Genomic DNA, 17,800 nt, shown 5'->3' on the forward strand with positions numbered 1-17,800 from the left:
CTGCTCCCCAGGCCTCCTCTGATCTCTCCATACCCTCCACTAACCCCAGAGTCCGGCACTGAGGCCTCCAGCACTCCCCAAACGCAAAAACCTTCCAGCCCTTCCAAGCCCCCACCAGCCCTGAGATCCCTGCTCCCCAGAGACCCCCGAGAGCCCCCAGAGCAGCCTGGCCACCCCCAGACCCCCATCAACCCTCACCGACCCCCCATAACACCCAAACACCTCCACTAAGCCCCAGAGCCCCTTACCGAGCCCAGATTTCCCCCATGGGCTCTCAGGGACTCTCCACCCACCGCTCCCACAGCTCCTCACAGACCTCCAGAGCCCCCCCAGCCCCTCACAGGCCCCCAGAGCCCCCCACAGAGCCACAGAGCCCCCACAGCTCCTCACAGACCCCCACAGAGCCCCCCACAGAGCCACAGAGCCCCCTCCAGCCCCTCACAGACCCCCCCCCCAGCCCCTCACAACCCCCCCAGCCCCTCACAGACCCCCAGAGCCCCCCACAGACCCCCCCGAGCCCCCACAGCCCGTCACAGACCCCCGGAACGCCCCGCTGCCCCCAGCCCCGCCCGCTGGCCGAAGCCCCCGCTGTCTCCACGGGCTCCCCCGGGCCCCTCCGCGCTCCCCAGGCCGCCGTACCGAGGCTCTGCCCCACCGGGGTGCTGAAGGGGTTCCCCAGCAGAAACTCCATCTTGGGATGACAACAAACAGCGGCCCAGCGCCCGCCCCTCCCGCACCGCGCCCTGACTGACAGCCGCGCGCACCAACCACAGCGCGCTCTGCCGGCCGCGTCCCGTCTCCCTGCGTTCAATTGGACAGCTCCAGGACGCGCGGCAAAGCCATTGGTTAAAAAGCGTGTCCATCACTGTCAAGTCAGAGTCCTGCCCCCGCGGTAGTCCCGCCTCTTTCCCCGCCCTCACTTTGATGGACAGCGAGGACAATGAGACTGCCATTCCTTATTGGGCAAAGCCCTAAACGATCTGTAACATTATTGGGCAGAACGGAACGTCAATCATCAGAGCCCTCTCCGCCCCTAGGGCACGGTCCCAGCGCTGATTGGCTGACACGGATTTCTCTAACTCTGATTAGTCGTTGGCCTCCTCACCCACTCCACGCCCATTGGCGGCTGAGCCGGTCACGTGCCGCCCTTAGCAACCCAGCCGGGCTTCCTTAGCGACGGGCGCTGAGGCTCTGTTGGGAACCGGGAACGGCGAACCGGGAACCGGGAACCGGGAACGGGGAACCGGGAACCCACCCAGACCCCAGGGGACCTGCGGGTGAGAGCCCTGATAGGCCGGAATCTGATCCTCGGTGGGTCCTGGAGCGAGAGGCGGCGGGCAGGGGTGCTCGGAACCGGCGACAAGCGCACATCCCTGGGAGAGCCCAAGGCCAGGCTGGGGCTTGGAGCAGCCTGGGCTAGTGGAAGGTGTCCATGGCAGCTTTAAGGTCCCTCCCAACCCAGTCCTTTCTGTGATTGTACCAGAAAGAGAGAGAGGAAGGTGAAGGATGGATAAATCCAAGGCCGGCTGCTCCTCGGCCTGTACTGCACACAGCCACAGGGAGGTTTGGTTTGTTAATGAAATGCCATAATGAGGACAGACCTCTCCAAACTCTGACATTTATCATCGCTGGCCCATGCAAAAATAAATCAGAACTTACCCTGTAATTATAAACATCTTACACAAGCAAAAGTTTGAAGATTCAAGTCCTTCACAGCAATTCATTAACTCTGCACCATTTGAAAAAGACAAATAGTCTCATTAGGGATATTTAAATTACATTATATAAATATACATATATATATACATAAATAAATATAAAATAATATATAATATATATTATGATATATGATATATATAATGTATAATATATATAAAACATTAGGGATATTTAAATTTCCATGAAAAATTTCTTCACTGAAAGAAGCATTGGAACAGGCTGACAAGAGAAGTTGTGGATTCCCCTTCCCTGGAATTGTCCAAGGCCAGGCTGGATGGGGTTTGGAGCAACTTGGGATAGTGGAAGATGTCCCTGCACATGGCAGAGGATGGAATGAGATGATCTTTAAGGTTCCTTCCCACCCAAACTATTCTGGGATTCTGTAACTGCTGGAAAGAGTAGCTAGGCAGTGATTTACTTTATTTTCTATTCTGTCCTTTAAGGCTGATTTTGTCTCACAATGAGTCAGTTTTTCAATATTATTGAGCCACAAATTATTGATGATGAAATGCTTCAGAAAGCCATTGAAGAGAAATGTCCAGAGGACCTTGGAGATATTGCCAGAGAAGAAAGTCTTAATGTTAAGGTTGTAACAGAGCTACAATTTAGTTTTAAAAGTAAGTATCAGAATATGTACATATTTTGCCTCTTCTTTTGCTAGAAGGTAATAGAATAAGTGGGTAACTGGCAATTAAGCAACCATTATTAACTTGGATTTATTATGTGAAAATTAACATCTGGACTTGGACTTTAGCTCACAGCTGTACACAGGAGCTTCATCAGAGGGAACTTTTGCTGATGAGTGACTTCAAAACTGCTTCACTTCCCTCTTCTCGTCACTGCTGTTCTCATTTAACATTTATATTGTGGTGACACCTACAGGCCACAGGCCTGTTGGGCCCCTCAGTTCGTGGCCAAACCCAACCCTGGGCAGGCTCTGCCACGGCTGGTGATTGTGTGGGAGCTGTTTGGGAGATTTTGGTGATTTACAGTCCAATCTGATGTCATTCTCTGGTCATCCGTAGCATTACCATGGTGTGCCTCTTACTGTCAAACCTGTCAAGTTGTAAACTTGCACACAAAAAAAAAAAAAAAAAGGTAGAGGAAGAACATTTGGCTCAATATTTGAGTATTTGAGGGAGGGGGGTAATTTCAGTAAAATAATGTATGTATGGGTCAATTTTCTTAGAAAATACTCCCTTGATCTGATCCTGCATAGATTTGTTTGCAAATAAAAAATCCAGAGCTGTGTGAATATTTTGGGTGTGCAATTCCTCAGTTTATGGTGCCCTCACTAAATAAGGATAACAGGACAGCAGATGAAATCTTCTGGGAAGCCATTGCAGGGCAAAAGAGAAATGGGAGTGAGAATGTTCTGTATTTCCTGTCACCTTGGTCCTGATACTTTGCTGTGGTGACTAACAGCCTGCCCTTGTGATTCTGTTTTTGGAGGAAACTAAATGCAGGGATATTGATTAGTTCTAAACTGCAGCCTTCACAGAAAAAAAGTAGATTCCAGCTTCCTCTCCTGTGCTGAGAATCCCAGGAGCAGAAGAGTCATTTACAAAAGCAGGAGCTGGGCACTGCTAGACTGCAAATGCAGAGAAAAGCAGAGTCTCATCCCAAACCTCCTGCTTGGAGCTGGAGAGGAAAATGAAGGTCAAGGCCTCCTAGTAGTGGATTCATAAAGGCACTGGAGTGCAGGGCCATAGTCAGCATCCCCTGCACGCCTCGTTGGCCTCGCTGATGAGCAGCGTGCTCTGGTGCAGGACACTGAGGTTAAGTGGGCTGTTTCATTGAAATCTCTGCACCTCTGAGCTCTCCAGGGCACTCATCACACGCTGAAAATCCTTTTGGAGGCAAGACTGGACATGTTTTCCTTGTGCAAGGCAGTGTGTCTGCTAAAACAAAGCTGGCTCACGTGAAAAGCAATTTTCTTTTCTTTTTCTTTCCTTTTTTTTTTTCCCTGTGGCTTTAGACATCCTGCGGATTGATAATCTGTGGCCATTAGAGAATCTGACTAAACTGCAGCTGGACAACAACGTCATTGAAAAGATAGAAGGCCTGGAGAGTCTGGTTCACCTTGTATGGCTTGGTGAGATACAGACAGAGGAGGGTGGATGCCTTTGCAGGTGCAAAGCAATCTGTGATAAACCAGGATGTCACCTTCCTTCTCAAACACGACTGATAGGAGCTTACCTTGGGAAGGCTGTCAGCTGTCTGTGTGTCTCCTTATTTGACTGTCAAATGTCAAAATGCCTGAGTATCAGAGCTGCAAAACAATCCTTCAAATGTTTAAAAACTGGGTTGAATACATTTCATGTGGCAGGAACAGGAAACTGAGGTTTCAAGGTTGTTTCCAAGGTTTGTATTGTGTTTAGGGGTGACTTTCAGGAATATTTATGGAAACACCTCTGTGATTTAGAAGCCTGCATTCTGTTTTCAAAGCTGCTGCAGGCATTCCAAAACCTACAACCCCTATGTCCTTAAGGGCTTGGTGTCATCCTTGTCCCAAGGAGTGCCCATCCTTGTAGCCTTATGTGACTGCTTGCAGCTACACAGATGCACAGCTTAGAGCATTCCCTGGAACTGCAGCCACGCTGCTGGCTGGAATTCTAAATATATCCTCAACATTGTGAAATGTCTAATGGGTTCTTCCACCCAGTTGTTGTCTGCACTGTGCTGCTCCACAGATGACTGAGGCACTTGTGAAACACCAGCTGATCAGTGTAAGCACCGTGTTTTGAAGCACACTCACCTATTTTGTTTGCCCAAAGGCTGCAGTGGCTCAGCTGCTGCTGTACAATTGTCTCAGCCACCCAAGAGACCTCACAGACTGTTTTTGGACTCTTGGCTTGCTCGGTACTAGTTCAAAGGCAAATCCTGCCCTTAGTCATGGTGAGTGTAGGTGTTAGATGTTCTGGCAGGGGAAGAGGACATTTCAATAAGTGAAACAGTGAAAGTGAGCCTTTGCATAACTCCACTGACATGGAAGTGCCTTATCTTGGCCCTGTGGGAGTGACCACAACTGTGGCATTGGTGTGGCAGGGCAGAGTCTGCAAGAAACAAGACAGTGTCAGATTTATCACAAAAATTCCCTCTAAGGGCATTTCCTCACCCTTTGTTTTGTGTTTCCCCATAAGGCAGAAGTCCTTTTCAGGCTGTGTGGACTCTGCATGGACTAACTTCAGCTTTTCCTCTCATTTAAAAGTTTCACAGATAATTGCAAGGAGAAGATGGGAATAAAGGATGATTTAATGCTGAGCATTTCCTGTGGGACCTGGACCACCCCTGAGAAAAATCTGTACATAAACTCCTACATCCAGAACTAAAGGGCAGAATCAGGGTGTTCTGCAAGAAATAATTTAATGTTTGTTTTGTAAATTCTTCCCCAGACCTGTCCTTCAACAATATTGAAGTAATTGAGGGCCTGGATACTCTTGTCAAACTGCAGGACCTCAGTCTCTACAGTAACAGAATATCTAAAATTGAGCACATGGACACATTGCAAGAGCTGCAGATTTTCTCCATAGGGAAGAATAACCTGACCATTCTGAAAGATGTGAGTGTTCCCTGGCTTTGCAAATATTCCCTGCTGAAGGCTCAGATATTCTTAAACTGGCATTTGCCATTGTGACCAAGACCCTCCTTAGGAGATAAAATTCTTCTTAGGATTTCTAAGTAGTCTGAGCTATGGTTTTGGTCCTCTGATGTTAGCTGCTTACTGCAGCCATTTTTCTTTTAGATTATTGACTCATGGGGGCCCAGTTCTGTGACTGCTCTCAGTCATGGCAAACTTCCTATTGGCCTCCATGAAAGCTAGAAAAGGAATAAGTGGCTACATATGAGAAAAGGAGGGAGGCTAGGATTTATTTGGGGTTCTTTTGAGGCCATCTTACCAATTTAGGACCTGTGATTTGTGCACCCCATCTGCCTTCTCTCTCCACCCATTGTCTGGATATTGTCAATGTGAATTTAAGTATTTCCTTTCCCAAAACCATTAGAAACTCATAATTGACTGTTGTGTGAATTTGGCAGCGGAGCAGAATACATATTGGAACTCAACCGTAATAAAAGCAATAAATTCGAAGGCTGTGTTTTCCAGCACTGGGAAATACAAAGCTCTTTCCCTTTGGCACAGGTTATCTATCTCAGGAGGTTAAAAAGCTTACAGACACTGAACCTCAGTGGGAACCCTTTGTGCAGTGAAGAGCACTACAGGCTGTTTGTTGTTGCTCATCTTCCAAGCCTGGTGTACTTGGACTTCAAGCTCGTGAGAAACTCCACGGTGAGATTTCTGCATTCCCTGATTGGGAAATCAGGCAGCAGCATCTTACAGAGCCTTTGCTTTGTTGGTGTGCCAGCAATATTCCAGCACTGGGGGCAGGTTCCCTGCAGAAATCAGGCTCACAGAAACACACAGTGTTTATTCTGCTTCCACATAACAGCTGTGAACCTGTAGGCCAAATTCTGTCAAATCTGACAGAGAGGTAGAGGTGTCAGAAGCATGATGTCTTCACAGATTTTGTGAAAATCAGCAGCTGTGTGTGGGAGAGGGGCCCAGTTCGTGTTGCCACAGAGAGGCTGCAGTGTGAGTGCAAGTCTTCTTAGAGAATCTCAGAGGAAATCAGTCTGGAGACATGGATCCAGGGGGAAGGAGCTTTGGTGGTCCTGCTGCTCACAGAGTGATTTGTTTCAGTAGCAAACTGACAATCCAGGCAAGCAGGTGCCTGGATGCACTTCCCACTTTTGATTTCTGAGGATAAGACTCTTCATCCTCAGCAGTAACCTGTGGAGCTGCTTTATCATCCCAGGGCTCAAAGGAACAAGGGGATTTTTGTTCAGGGTTTGGGGTTTTTTTTAGTAACCGAAGAACATGATTAATTGTAAATTTGCTTGTCAAAGAGCAGGAGCTGTACTTGGAATGTACATTGCTCTTACCATAGGACTGGAAGTGCATTCCAGGTCATGGAAGGCAGTCCCTGCTCATCAGGGATGTCTGAGAATTGCACAGTTAAATTTGTCAAGCTTCAGTTTCAAGCTAATGAGGTTCTTGCCCCTGGTACTACCTTGCCATCCACTCCTCCAAAGAACCTTCTCCTCCCTAGAAAATGTATTAACCTCGCTGACTGATCAAATTGGAGCTCAAATTTTAGAAGTCAAAATAGAACTTCCTGCTAAAAGAGGAAAAAAAAAACAACTCTAAAGATGAGAAAATGGAGAGAGAAAAGTTTCCTATGACTGAATTATCTCAGATGCACTGAATGCAGAAACAGAGCAATATGTCAGCAAAAAATGGGATGAGGATTAGATTAGAAACTTCATAAGTAGTTTAATAAAAAGCCCATGAAGAAATGGAGAGGCAGATGCCGCTCTGGTGTATGTTCTAGAAAGATCAGTTGCTTACACCCTGACTCACTGAGCAATGTTGGATAATCTAATACAAATATTTTATTCATATTTCTCAGAGAGAAGCTGCAGCTTTAAAGTATCAAGATCTTACTAAGCCATTGGAGCAAGAGGAGGCTCAGGTCCTTGCTCTCCAGGAGGCAGAAGATGCAAAGCAGAAACAGCTGGAGTATGACCAGGTAAGTTTTCTTTAACTGTGTGTTGTCTCAGGAGAAAGAAGCACAACACATATTGACTTGTCTTCTCCCTGCTCGAAGATTTAATGAGAGGTTAACATCAACTCTGCTAAAACTAAGGCTCAGATTAATCTCTGTGATCTCTGAATCTTATCTTTTGGATGGAAACAGGAGCTGCTGTGGAATACACATGACGTGGGGGAACATAATTCTTTGAGCTGAACAATGAAACTACAGATAGAGACCCTGCAAAGCTAAATAGTAAATCATTCCCAGGGAGCTTATCAGCCTGACGTGAGATTAAGAAAATTACAGGGCTGAGGGAAATGTTAACGTTTTCATAGTGAAGTGACTCTTTTTTTCTCCTTCACACTAAGTCAAGCTTTTCATTAGTTTTATGGTTAAACTCTCCAGGACTTTTGGAGATCACTGTAGTCCTTTGAATCGGCTGAAAGCAAGACCAGGTGAAATGGTGCTTTCAGTTATAACCTGGCTCTATATTCCAGACCTCTAGAAGATCAGAGTGGTTTAAGTTGAGTGCTTAGTGCCAGGGAGAATGCTGCAACTCTTCCCTTTGTCCCTCCCCAAAGTTCACCAACTCCTTATCTGAAAGGCTAAATAGGCTTGCAATAAGTGTTTGTATGTGGTAATGTCTTAAGCTGGCAACTGGCACAGTTTGCCCAGAGAAGCTGCGGCTGCCCCATCCCTGAAGAGTTCCAGGCCAGACTGGATGGGCCTTGGAGCAACCTGGGACAGTGGAAGGTGTCTCAGCCCATGGCAGGGGGTGTGACTGGATGATCTTTAATGTCCCTTCCAACCCAAACCATTTTATGATTTGGTGATCTGATACAAGATTAAACAGTGTTTTTTATCCTTAGGCTACAGAGCTGTAGCAGCAAAGCCCCTGGGGTGGGTTTCACTCCAGCTGCAAGGTGCTTTTGTGGCTTGCTTGGTGTTTCTGCTGTGTTCATGTGTCTGTGTCTGCACCCATGTTCTGCTGCTGCTGAGGAGCTTAGAGGAGACACATCCTGAGGACTGGCAGCAGGCTGGCGTCTCTATTTTACTTATTTTGCTCTGTTTCTCTTCAAAGGCAGCCTTTGTTGAGTACCTGAACGGATCATTCCTGTTTGACAGTCTGCATGCAGAGGATAGAGAAGCTGCCAAACTGGCTTCCCTCCCTGGAGTGGGGGACCTGCTGCAGGCATATCCTTCCTAGGGTTTGGAATACCTACAGCTAACAGGTAATGCCTTGAGTTAAGAAGGAAGTGCATCCACAGGGACTCTTCATCTGTTGCTTTTGTCCAGAGCTGAAAGCTACATTGATCTAAGATCTGAGGCAGTCTGTGTTCAATTTTGGAACGGTACCAAAAGTTACACTACAAGGCTGTGAGACCACTGACAGCTTTAAGGCATGATATCTTGTGAAATATGAGGGCTCCAAACAAATGGTTTATATTACTGACAAGCTAGCCAGCCCAGCTTGAGACATCCCATTTGTAAAACCACTCGTTTCTATCCCCAACAGGTCGTGAGATCCCAGCATTTTAAATTCTCACCGCTGTAATTACCATATTCCTTTTCCTTCCCTTGAATCAAACACGATTTTGGTAGCCTCCTTTTCTGACCCTTCGAGAATCGAGACTTTGTACTTTCTTTAAGTCTGGAATCCACTTAAAGTTTAAAATGAGCTGGAAGATAAATCTCTGTCAGTTAGATTATAAGAGCACAGTTGCTAAAATCAAGTTGAAATGGAAGTGGTAGGAGATAGGAACAGACTAATCAGAAGGATACAAGTCGCATATCTCACAACCTGCCAGAACTAGCAACGTGAAGTTTCCAGGCCAGCACATTTTTCTGATCATTGCTCCTACACGGGGGAGCAGAAAGCAGACACTTTTTTTTCTTTTTTCTTTTCTCATTCAGATTAATAGAGTATTGTCAAGGCCAGTAACTTGACCTTCCTTAAAATTGCATTACACTGTTGGGGAAAAATGCATCATGGCTTAACTACAATAGACTCCAGAAACAATTCCATTGCCAAGATAATAGCAGAAGAAAAATTGACGTTATTTTTGTGATGCTACCAAGTCAGTAGTTTATTCTGTGCTCTGGCTGTGGGCTCCAGAGCTGTATTTATTAACCACACAGGCACTGTATTCACACTTGTGAAGACAGATAGGGTTGTAGGCTTCCTTCTGCTGCTGTGTCAGAAGAGTCAGACAAGTGAATGTATTTTCTTCTCTTCCTCAAGGCCTTTTTCCCCTCTGAAGTTGCCATAGCTTTCTCCACACCCTTAAGGCAGCAAAATCCTGTGCATAAAACGTGAATGGGTGACCCAGACCTGCCCCAGACAGAATATTTGGCAGCTCCCAGCAAGAACCACAGAGTTTACATAAAAGTAGCTCGTAGCTCTTGCTGCTCAGATTTGCAGAAGCAGAAGGAACATAATGTGTTGCTCCACTGAACAAGCAAAAGACCTTGACTCTGCTGTCACATACAAGAAGGAGTTTGTCTTAGTTTGTGGGAACCTGTATAACTATGGACTGGAAGAGTATGAAAAACGAGAAGCTGAAGTCTCTAAATTCTACAAAAGACTCCATGAAATTCTGGCAGTCAACCAGCAAGAAAGCAAGAGAATAATCTCAGACTTTGAGAGTCAGAACCAAAAGGTAATGTTATACTTTTGTTTGTTTGATACATGATTTCTCTCTATCCTATACCAGCTTTTAATTTTGCTCAAAATGGGGGTAACTCCATTAAAATTAGGGAAATTATTCTGTATTGACAATGCTGTAATGGAAATTAATTCTTGATCCCTAATGACAGAATCACAGAGTGGTTGAGGGTGGAAGGGATCTCTGGAAGTCATCTGGTTCTGGTCAAGGAGGACCACTCACAGCAGGCTGCCCAGGACTGTGAATATATCCAAGGATGGAGATTCCACAGCCTCACTGGGAAACCTCTTCCAGTGCTCACTCACTAATATGTCCTTATATGGTTCTTACAACATACATTTATGCAAAGAAAAATTGATTTATTAGCTAATATAATGTCATTGACATAAAGTTATGTAGGGGAAAAATAATGGGGATTGAAATTTCTACCCTTTGGGCAAACTACAACCAGCTAACACAGTCTTTATATATACTGGGAATTCCGTGTAGAATATTAATATGCCATAATGTTTTCATCTATAAAGGTAAAAGTCGTTCAAGGGTTTACAAAAAATGTGGCTAAACAGGGTGGAGTTTTTTACTTTTTGTTTCCCATCCAGAAAAACCACCAATATTTAAGAAAATGGAAATGCTCAACCTTCCTTTTAGTTTAAATATTTTTATAAAGTTGATTTTTAAGATAGATAGATAGATAGATAGATATTTACTCTACTCCCCTTCTATTTGAAGCCTCCAATAGCTCTTCCTTCACTGAAAAAACAGGAAGAAAAGAAAGGAAATTGCAGGGTATTCAGTTTATTTTCAAGCAATTTTCTGCTTCAGTTCATTTTCTCAACAGCTCAAAGAACTATAACCAAAAAAATTAGAGAAAGTTATTTTAATGTATTTCTAGTCCTTTAAAGCAGAAACTCTCTCTTTTCATTCTGCTCAACTACAGCCACCCATTGTGGCTGCTCAGGGCGTAGCTTCTAGCTGGATCCTTTTCTAACCACGTATAATAGATGGATCATGATTTTATTTCCACAGAAAACAAAAAACAAACAAACAAAAAAAAGAGAATTAGGGGAGGGCTAAAGCCTGGTAACACTGTCAGCTGAGAGAGCAAGTCCCTGACAAGTGACACCAGCAGAGTCACAAGTGCTGGCTCCTGCTGGAAACCAGGTCACTTTTATTTTGTGTCACAGGCTGCCAGCTGCTGAGTCACTCTGCTCCCAGGGCTTTGAACCTTGCTGACTCATGTTGGAAATCTGCATCCAGCAGCTCTAGGGGCTGGCAGCACTACCAGGGTCACAGAACTGCAGAATGGTTTGGGTTGGAAGGGACCTAAAAGATCGTCTCGTTCCAACTAGAAGTTTGATTTGAATATTCAGTTAAGTTGTGCTTGAATTCTTACTGTATCTTCCATGAAAAAAAAAAAAAACAAAAACCCCAAACAAACACCTAAACTAGCAAAACAAACCCTGCAAAACCTACAAAAACAAAGAAACAACAACAAAACCCAAAGAGACACAGCTGAAGCTAGATTTTACCCCTTCACTTCTGTCTGACCTACAGGCTCAGCTGTGGATTGAGCTGCAAGGGGTGACAAGAAGGAATGGCCTTAAGCTAAAGAGGGGTGGAGAGATGGGATATTAGGAAAAAATCCTTCCCTATGAGGGTGGGAAGGCCCTGGCACAGATTCCCAGAGAAGCTGTGGCTGCCCCATCCCTGGAAGTGTCCAAGGCCAGGTTGGACAGGGCTTGGAGCCACCTGGGATAGTGGAAGGTGTCCCTGCCCATGGCAGGGGGTGTGACTGGATGATCTTTAAGGTCTTTCTCAACCCAAATCATTCTGGGATTCTGTGATTCTCTATAAACAGGACACAGGGTTCAGCATGCCAGTTTTCATATAAATATTAGAGGAGTTTGTATCAAAACTGAACACAGTGTTTTAACATCATTTCCCCATCATTTAAAATTGCTGCAGGAGTTCAAAAGGCACAGAGGTCCCAGCAGACTGCAGTCTGTGAGCTGTTCTTAGGCTGTTTGTCTGTCTGTAATCCTTTCATGTAAACTTGGGTAACCCGTAAAATCACTGCATTCTCTGAAGTTGGTTATTGAGGATTAAAGGCCTTGAACTTTGAAGTTATTGCTCCCAGAGGTGCTGCTTGAGTGGCTCTGGAGCCTTTTGAGCCTCCTCACTTGTTTACATTAGAAAAGAAGACACCTTGCTCTCCCCTTCCCCCTTTTTAAACTGCAAAGTTTGGGTAATCCACCCCATTTCCAAACACAAGCCTTGGCAGGGGCTTTTAACAGAATTCTTTATTTCACCCCATTCCATTCCCTCTCAGGAGAAGTGGATTAGACATAATAAAACATATATATTTTTCCTCCTTTTTTAAGCAGTTGATTGTTAACTGATATTAAACAGACTTGAAAATAACACATTCAGCGCAAGAGGATTTTTTTTTTTTTTTGATCCAAGCAAACATAAATCTTGCCTGATACAAAAGTGACATCAATACATAATTCTGAAGGGCAATAAATCCTTGCTGTAAGAGGAAGGCAGGCAATGATAGGTATTCCATATTCAGAATACTAAATCCTGACCCTACTGGAAGTCAGTCAAGATTCTCCTTAGCAGGAAGTGGATCAGGATTTACACCTGCCTTTCTTTCTCCAAAGCAATTGTTTATTTCTTCTTCACAGCCAGCAATATCAAGAATGAAATGTTGTTCTTTTTTTTTTTTTCACTTGAAATGAGGGGGAACCAAAATTGGAAGCATAGAAGGTGCAAAGTCTTCTGCTGAGTGGAGGATGAGGAAGGGTTTTCCCAATCCCCCTGCAGCAGCAAACCTCAGCACTGTTGACTACCCACTATGTAAATCTGGAGACATCCCTGGATCATCACATTTCATTTCAGCTAATCAGCAGCACGAACTTTTCTCACACATGTAACAAGTTAATTAAATTGCAATGGAGTGCTGAACACAGACTCTAATTCATGTATCTCTGTGTTTAGAGGCTGGATGAGCTTTCTCAGGCCGGGAGTGGTGAAATTGCTGAGTCTAAACAAGCCCAGGGTGAGGAGGGCATTAATCAGCTGTTGGATGCACTCCTGACCTTGGAAGCACTGGTGTCTAACGACCTGGAGGTGAGATCCAAGCTCACACCTGTGGGACCTCACAGTTAGAACATTGGGGAGTCAATTCTTTGTCACTGCAGCCCTGTGTAGCAGCTTACTCACAAAGAGGGGAGCACAGGACTTCCACTCAGGAAAATGTTTTGTCCCCGTCTTATTCTTTCTCTGTTCAAAGTTGATGGGAGTGAGATCAGGCCCTGGACACTGATACCTTACAGCAGATTTCTGTTTCTCAGAGCAGAGCACAGTATGTCCATCCCATCTATCCAAGCTGATTTCCCACACTTCAGAGGCAGGGAGGTCGTGCAATCACGTTATAGGTCTGCACAAGTTGCTGCATAGCATGGGGTATGCATTTAGAATTCTAGAGGTATCATTCTTTGAAGCTGATCTCTGCTATAAGATTATACACATTCCTGCTCAGCTTGCTGCATTTGCTTGCATAATAGCTGCCTTTTCCTCCCCAGACTTTTCCTCAAAAACTAGGGCAGGGCTGCTGATGAGCATCTTCATCGAAGGGAAAAAACCCAAAGTAATCTGTTTAAAAATGAGCAGGCAGGAGCTGTGGCCTCTGTGCAGCAGTTTAGTTTTGTGAGCAGGAATGGCAGGAAGCAGCAGTTCAAAACAGATCCTCACTGCATCAGGATTGTGCCTTTTTAGTGTTTTCTGAGTTGGCCCTTACATATCTGCAATCACTGATGGGATGAGCAGAAACAATCCTCCCTGCGTGCCCTGCTGGGTGTGCAGGATTCAGCTACCAGGACATTTAACTGCAACACTTCAAAGATTCTCCATCAGCCATTTCTGAGAGAGGGAACAGGCAGCTGCAATTTTAATTTCTGAGGACTAAACCAAGAGCTGCAGCAAAGCCCAGGCAGGGGTTGTGCTTCTGACAAGAGACTCTTCATACAGACAAGGACAAGGAGGCTGCAGTAAGGCAGGGTATGGGAATCCAGCCCTCCCCAGGCACTGCTTAGGTGAGGGTTACAAAGCATCCCCTGGCTTACTCCAGACTCTGGGTAAGGGTAGTATTCAGTCAACTTCCCTCCAATAAACTGATTCTGTTTTTCTGTCCCTGGAGAAGGGAATAAAATCTTGCAGCACCTTGAAAACACTTTAAATGCTTGAGGCAGTTCAGTGTCTGACTGTGCTAATAACAGCAGTGAGTCCAAATTACAATGAGTTGTAGATTCCTCCTAGACTCTCTGACTCCCTGTTATGTTTGTGCAAGTTTTCATTGTGATATTTCCTCTTTTCCCCCTCTGTTAAGGAACTATTACAGGATTTCAAAAGAAGCATTGATGTCTTAGCATCAACATTCACTGAAAACATTCAAGGGATATATCCTTTTCACAGTAGGTTTGCCTGGACCTCCCTGCCATGTACCTCTAAATCCAAAAATGAGCCTCCAGTATAAAAACTTTTTTTTTTTTTTTAAATTTTAATCAATAGAAAATATCTTTTCCCAGCCTTGAGGAATGGTCATTTAAGGTGCCCAGCTTCTTTATGTGGAGACTCTAGAGAGCACAGAAAGATCAAAATTCTACTGTGCTGAAAGTCTGTAGGATTTAGGCAGCTTTCACCCTGTTGTGAATCTTTCTTCTCCATGCAGAGAAGAAAAAACAGAGGGAAGATCAGGTTAGGCTGTTGTCTGAGTACCTTCCTGCCATAGCAGTAAGTATCTACAATTCTGTAGTAATTCTAAAGTAAATATCTACAATTCTGGTTGAATGCTCTTTAAATGGTGTTCATTTTTGTATTTTTGATGTGTGCTGAAAAAAAGTTATATGAGAATACTGAAGTGCTTGAGTGTCAGGTCACACTTATTTAAATCTAGAAATCTGATGGCTTGGTGCAAATAATTGCACTGCATTCAGAGTTTAGCTTTCACCTGGAGGCCTCTTCCAATTTCCCTGGAAATCCCAGGTCCTCTCTCACACCTCTGTCATATTTGGCAGTAAAGATGAGACTCGGTGTGTGATTAAGAACTGAAAGTGTGTATCCTGATATCCTGACACCACAGCAGCCTCTGGGAGCAGCCAGGCTCATTTCTGCACAATCCCCCTGTGCAGACACTTGGTCCCAGTTACAGGAGATCATTTAATCTCCACAGATGAGTGGTGTGGTCATCTTTTCCCTTAACCACGTTCTGTACGTTTAACCAGTGCCGGGACCTGGAAAATCAACACCATAAAAAGCTGATGGAGATTGCCATGGCCACCCTGAGGAAAGTGGAGCACTATGAGCTTGAAGAGGATTTTCCAGATGATCTTCGAAGGGTGAGGTCACCAAAACCATTAATCTCTGTGAGAGAATAGGAAAGAGAATGAGGCCATAGCCTCTTCTCTGAAGGGACAGAATTTCCAGGAGGCTCAGTGCTGCCAGAGCCATACCTGAATCACAGCATTACCTCCTTCCTAGAGGGTCCAGCTGCTTGGCTGAACTGTGGTGCCTCCGAACATCTCCATTGACTAGGACAGGGGATAACTGCACTGCAGCTTTCCCTGGGCACTGCCAGAGCTGGTGGCAGCAGCCCAGGAGAGGTGCTGAGGAAATCTCTCTCCTGCCTCCAGCACAACTCACTGCTTTGGCTGATTTCCAGGCACTCAGGCAGCATCTTTGCTGCACTCCCTCACAGCTGGTTTTGTTCATACTCTCCCTGCTCCCTCAGCAGAATCCCAACACTGCTCTGAACTTCTTACACCAGGGCTCTATTTGCCTCAATGATTTCAAAATCCCTTCCTGGAGCTCCTGAGCCCATGAGCTGATCTGGAGGCAGGACATGACACTTTAAATGGAGCCTTCCACCGAGCCCTCAGTCTTGCTGTGCAAGCAAAGATCCCAGGAGCCTTTCCAAAAGCACCAACATTGTTGCAGTGCTCCACTCAGCAACGCTGCTGCCCTTTTTGCCTCCATAATTCCTTCATTTAGTGGCTAAATTACTTGAATTTGCATTAGCTGCGGTTTTGCTCTGTCCAGATTATCCCAGCCCCCTGTCAGTCCAGGTAATCACGAGCTGACAGACACAAACCAGAGCCCTGAGCTCCTGGGGGAGCTGCTGCTTTATGGCCTGTGCAGATGGTGGCAGTTCCGCACCACGGCCATGCACCCATTTTGCTTCACTGCCATCCATTCCCATGGAGAAGGGAATTCATTTGCCCAACAGCTGCACTTGGCTGCAGGAGGAGACTCATTATGGGTTAGTGAAGCCACCCTCTATTTAGAGCCACAAGGGAAGTCACCGCTTCCATTAGAAGCTGGGACTCTCCAAAAATGAAGATTTACAGCCAGTGCCAGCAGTGCAGGAATCCCTTCCAAGTGTGATTTTCCATTTCCAGGCATGCTGGAGCATACACAGCCTTTCTTCCACACCAGCTGCACAGCAGCCCTGCTTGCACTGATCTCCCCATTCCAGCACGTGAGGCCAAGGGTGCTGCCTCTGTTTCCCTTGCTGTGTTAGGGATAATGCCCCATTACACCACAGCAATGCCAAGGGTAGAGCCCTGGATGAGTAGGGATTTGCCAAATTTTGCCAGTGACAGAGGGTTTCTCCCTCTGAGCACTGCTGTGCTGCTCATTCATTGTGTGCTCACCCCTCCTCTCATCCGGTCACGTTACCTCTCAGCTCTTCAAGAACAAAAACACCATTGTCAACATCCTCAACGTGTCCCACAGCATCCGCCTGCGGAAGATTGATAAGCGAGAGAGCGACATGCTCTGCAACACCTACCAGTGGCAAATCTCAGTGACAGGGAAGGTAAGAGACCCTCACACTCAGGGGGATGGGACACAGATAGGTCTGGCCCAAGTGGCAGGGACACTGTGAGGAGAGACGTTCACAGATCTTTGCTGGACCTTGACACACCTGCAGATTCATTGCTTGGTTTCAATCTGTCCAGGCTTTCCAAACCGAGAGCGACAGAAACCGCGCCTGTATCAAAAATATAATTTGCTTCATCAACACTCTGCAGAAGGAGCTGGAGAGCACAATGATCCTGGAGCCTACAGAATAGGGCTGGGGAGCTGCCTCAGCTGGGGCACACAGGACAGCCCCCAGCAGGAACAGCTACCTCTCTACAGCCAAGCTGCCTGGGACATTTCAGACCAAATGCATACTTCTTCCATCCACCATAAACTGCAAATAAAAGCTATTTTGTGACTCTGGAAAAGCATCCAAAGCCCTGTCTCTTCCATCACATTGGCACAAAGCCCAGGCAGACAACTCAGACCTGGTCACAAGGGGTTATGGATCAGCTGTGAGCTGATTGAACCAAATCATTGTAGCATATCATGCCTGAAAGCTTTGGTACCTGCAAGCTCAGTGGCAGGAACCTGTGAGCTGCTGGCACGAGGCAGCAGCTTGGGAGAGGAACACTCTCCATCAAACCACCCCCGAGATAACAGCAGGTTTCCAGCTCAGCAAGCACAAGGCTGGCGGGGGCTCCGTATGCCTGGGAGCCTCATCTTCTCACCCCTTCTCACAATCGGCTTTCTGCAGCGTGAGCAGAGCAGCCCCCAGCCAGCAGGAAGGGAAATCAATGGTTCCACAGGAGCTCACGCGCCGCCGCTCGCGACAGCCAAGTGAGGAGTCATTAATTCCCCTCCTTGCTCGGTGACAGGCGCTGCCACGCTCGCCTGTGGGCAGCTGCTGAGGAAAGGTGCTGGCCGGGGCGGTGCTGCTCCAGGCGGGCAGCAAGGAGA

General features: G+C 46.0%; 2 protein-coding genes across 5 annotated transcripts in view; one reads left to right on the forward strand and one right to left on the reverse strand.

Moving 5' to 3' along the window:
- The window catches only part of TOM1L2 (target of myb1 like 2 membrane trafficking protein), a 56,883-nt gene extending 56,137 nt beyond the window's left edge, over positions 1-746 (reverse strand). For all 4 annotated transcript variants that reach the window (XR_002467255.3, XM_021550018.3, XM_021550010.3 and 1 more), the window contains exon 1: positions 640-746. Coding sequence is in view for 3 of the 4 variants with exons in the window: in XM_021550018.3 (XP_021405693.1) it covers positions 640-691 (52 nt within the window). In the remaining variant the exon portion in view is untranslated. The remainder of the gene's footprint in view (positions 1-639) is intronic.
- A 417-nt stretch (positions 747-1,163) lies between these two features.
- DRC3 (dynein regulatory complex subunit 3) lies at positions 1,164-17,450 on the forward strand. Its single transcript, XM_077786963.1, has 13 exons — positions 1,164-1,277; positions 2,163-2,336; positions 3,698-3,814; positions 5,115-5,281; positions 5,861-6,007; positions 7,188-7,307; positions 8,395-8,507; positions 9,799-9,973; positions 12,980-13,111; positions 14,370-14,440; positions 15,255-15,378; positions 16,725-16,856; positions 16,999-17,450. Exons 2-13 carry the CDS (start codon positions 2,180-2,182, stop codon positions 17,110-17,112), a joined length of 1,569 nt encoding a protein of 522 aa, XP_077643089.1. The 5' UTR covers positions 1,164-1,277; positions 2,163-2,179; the 3' UTR covers positions 17,113-17,450.
- Positions 17,451-17,800: the final 350 nt, after the last annotated feature.

This window comes from Lonchura striata, chromosome 16, assembly GCF_046129695.1.
Source record: "Lonchura striata isolate bLonStr1 chromosome 16, bLonStr1.mat, whole genome shotgun sequence".
Classification (NCBI taxonomy): Eukaryota; Metazoa; Chordata; class Aves; order Passeriformes; family Estrildidae; genus Lonchura; species Lonchura striata.

Excerpts from the sequence above, each read along its gene's own strand:
- DRC3 (XM_077786963.1), top strand. The coding sequence starts at position 2,180 with ATGAGTCAGTTTTTCAATATTATTGAGCCACAAATTATTGATGATGAA. Across the intron at positions 13,112-14,369 it reads TGGTGTCTAACGACCTGGAG|GAACTATTACAGGATTTCAA; the intron begins GTGAGATCCAAG and ends CCCTCTGTTAAG. Across the intron at positions 16,857-16,998 it reads AAATCTCAGTGACAGGGAAG|GCTTTCCAAACCGAGAGCGA; the intron begins GTAAGAGACCCT and ends CAATCTGTCCAG.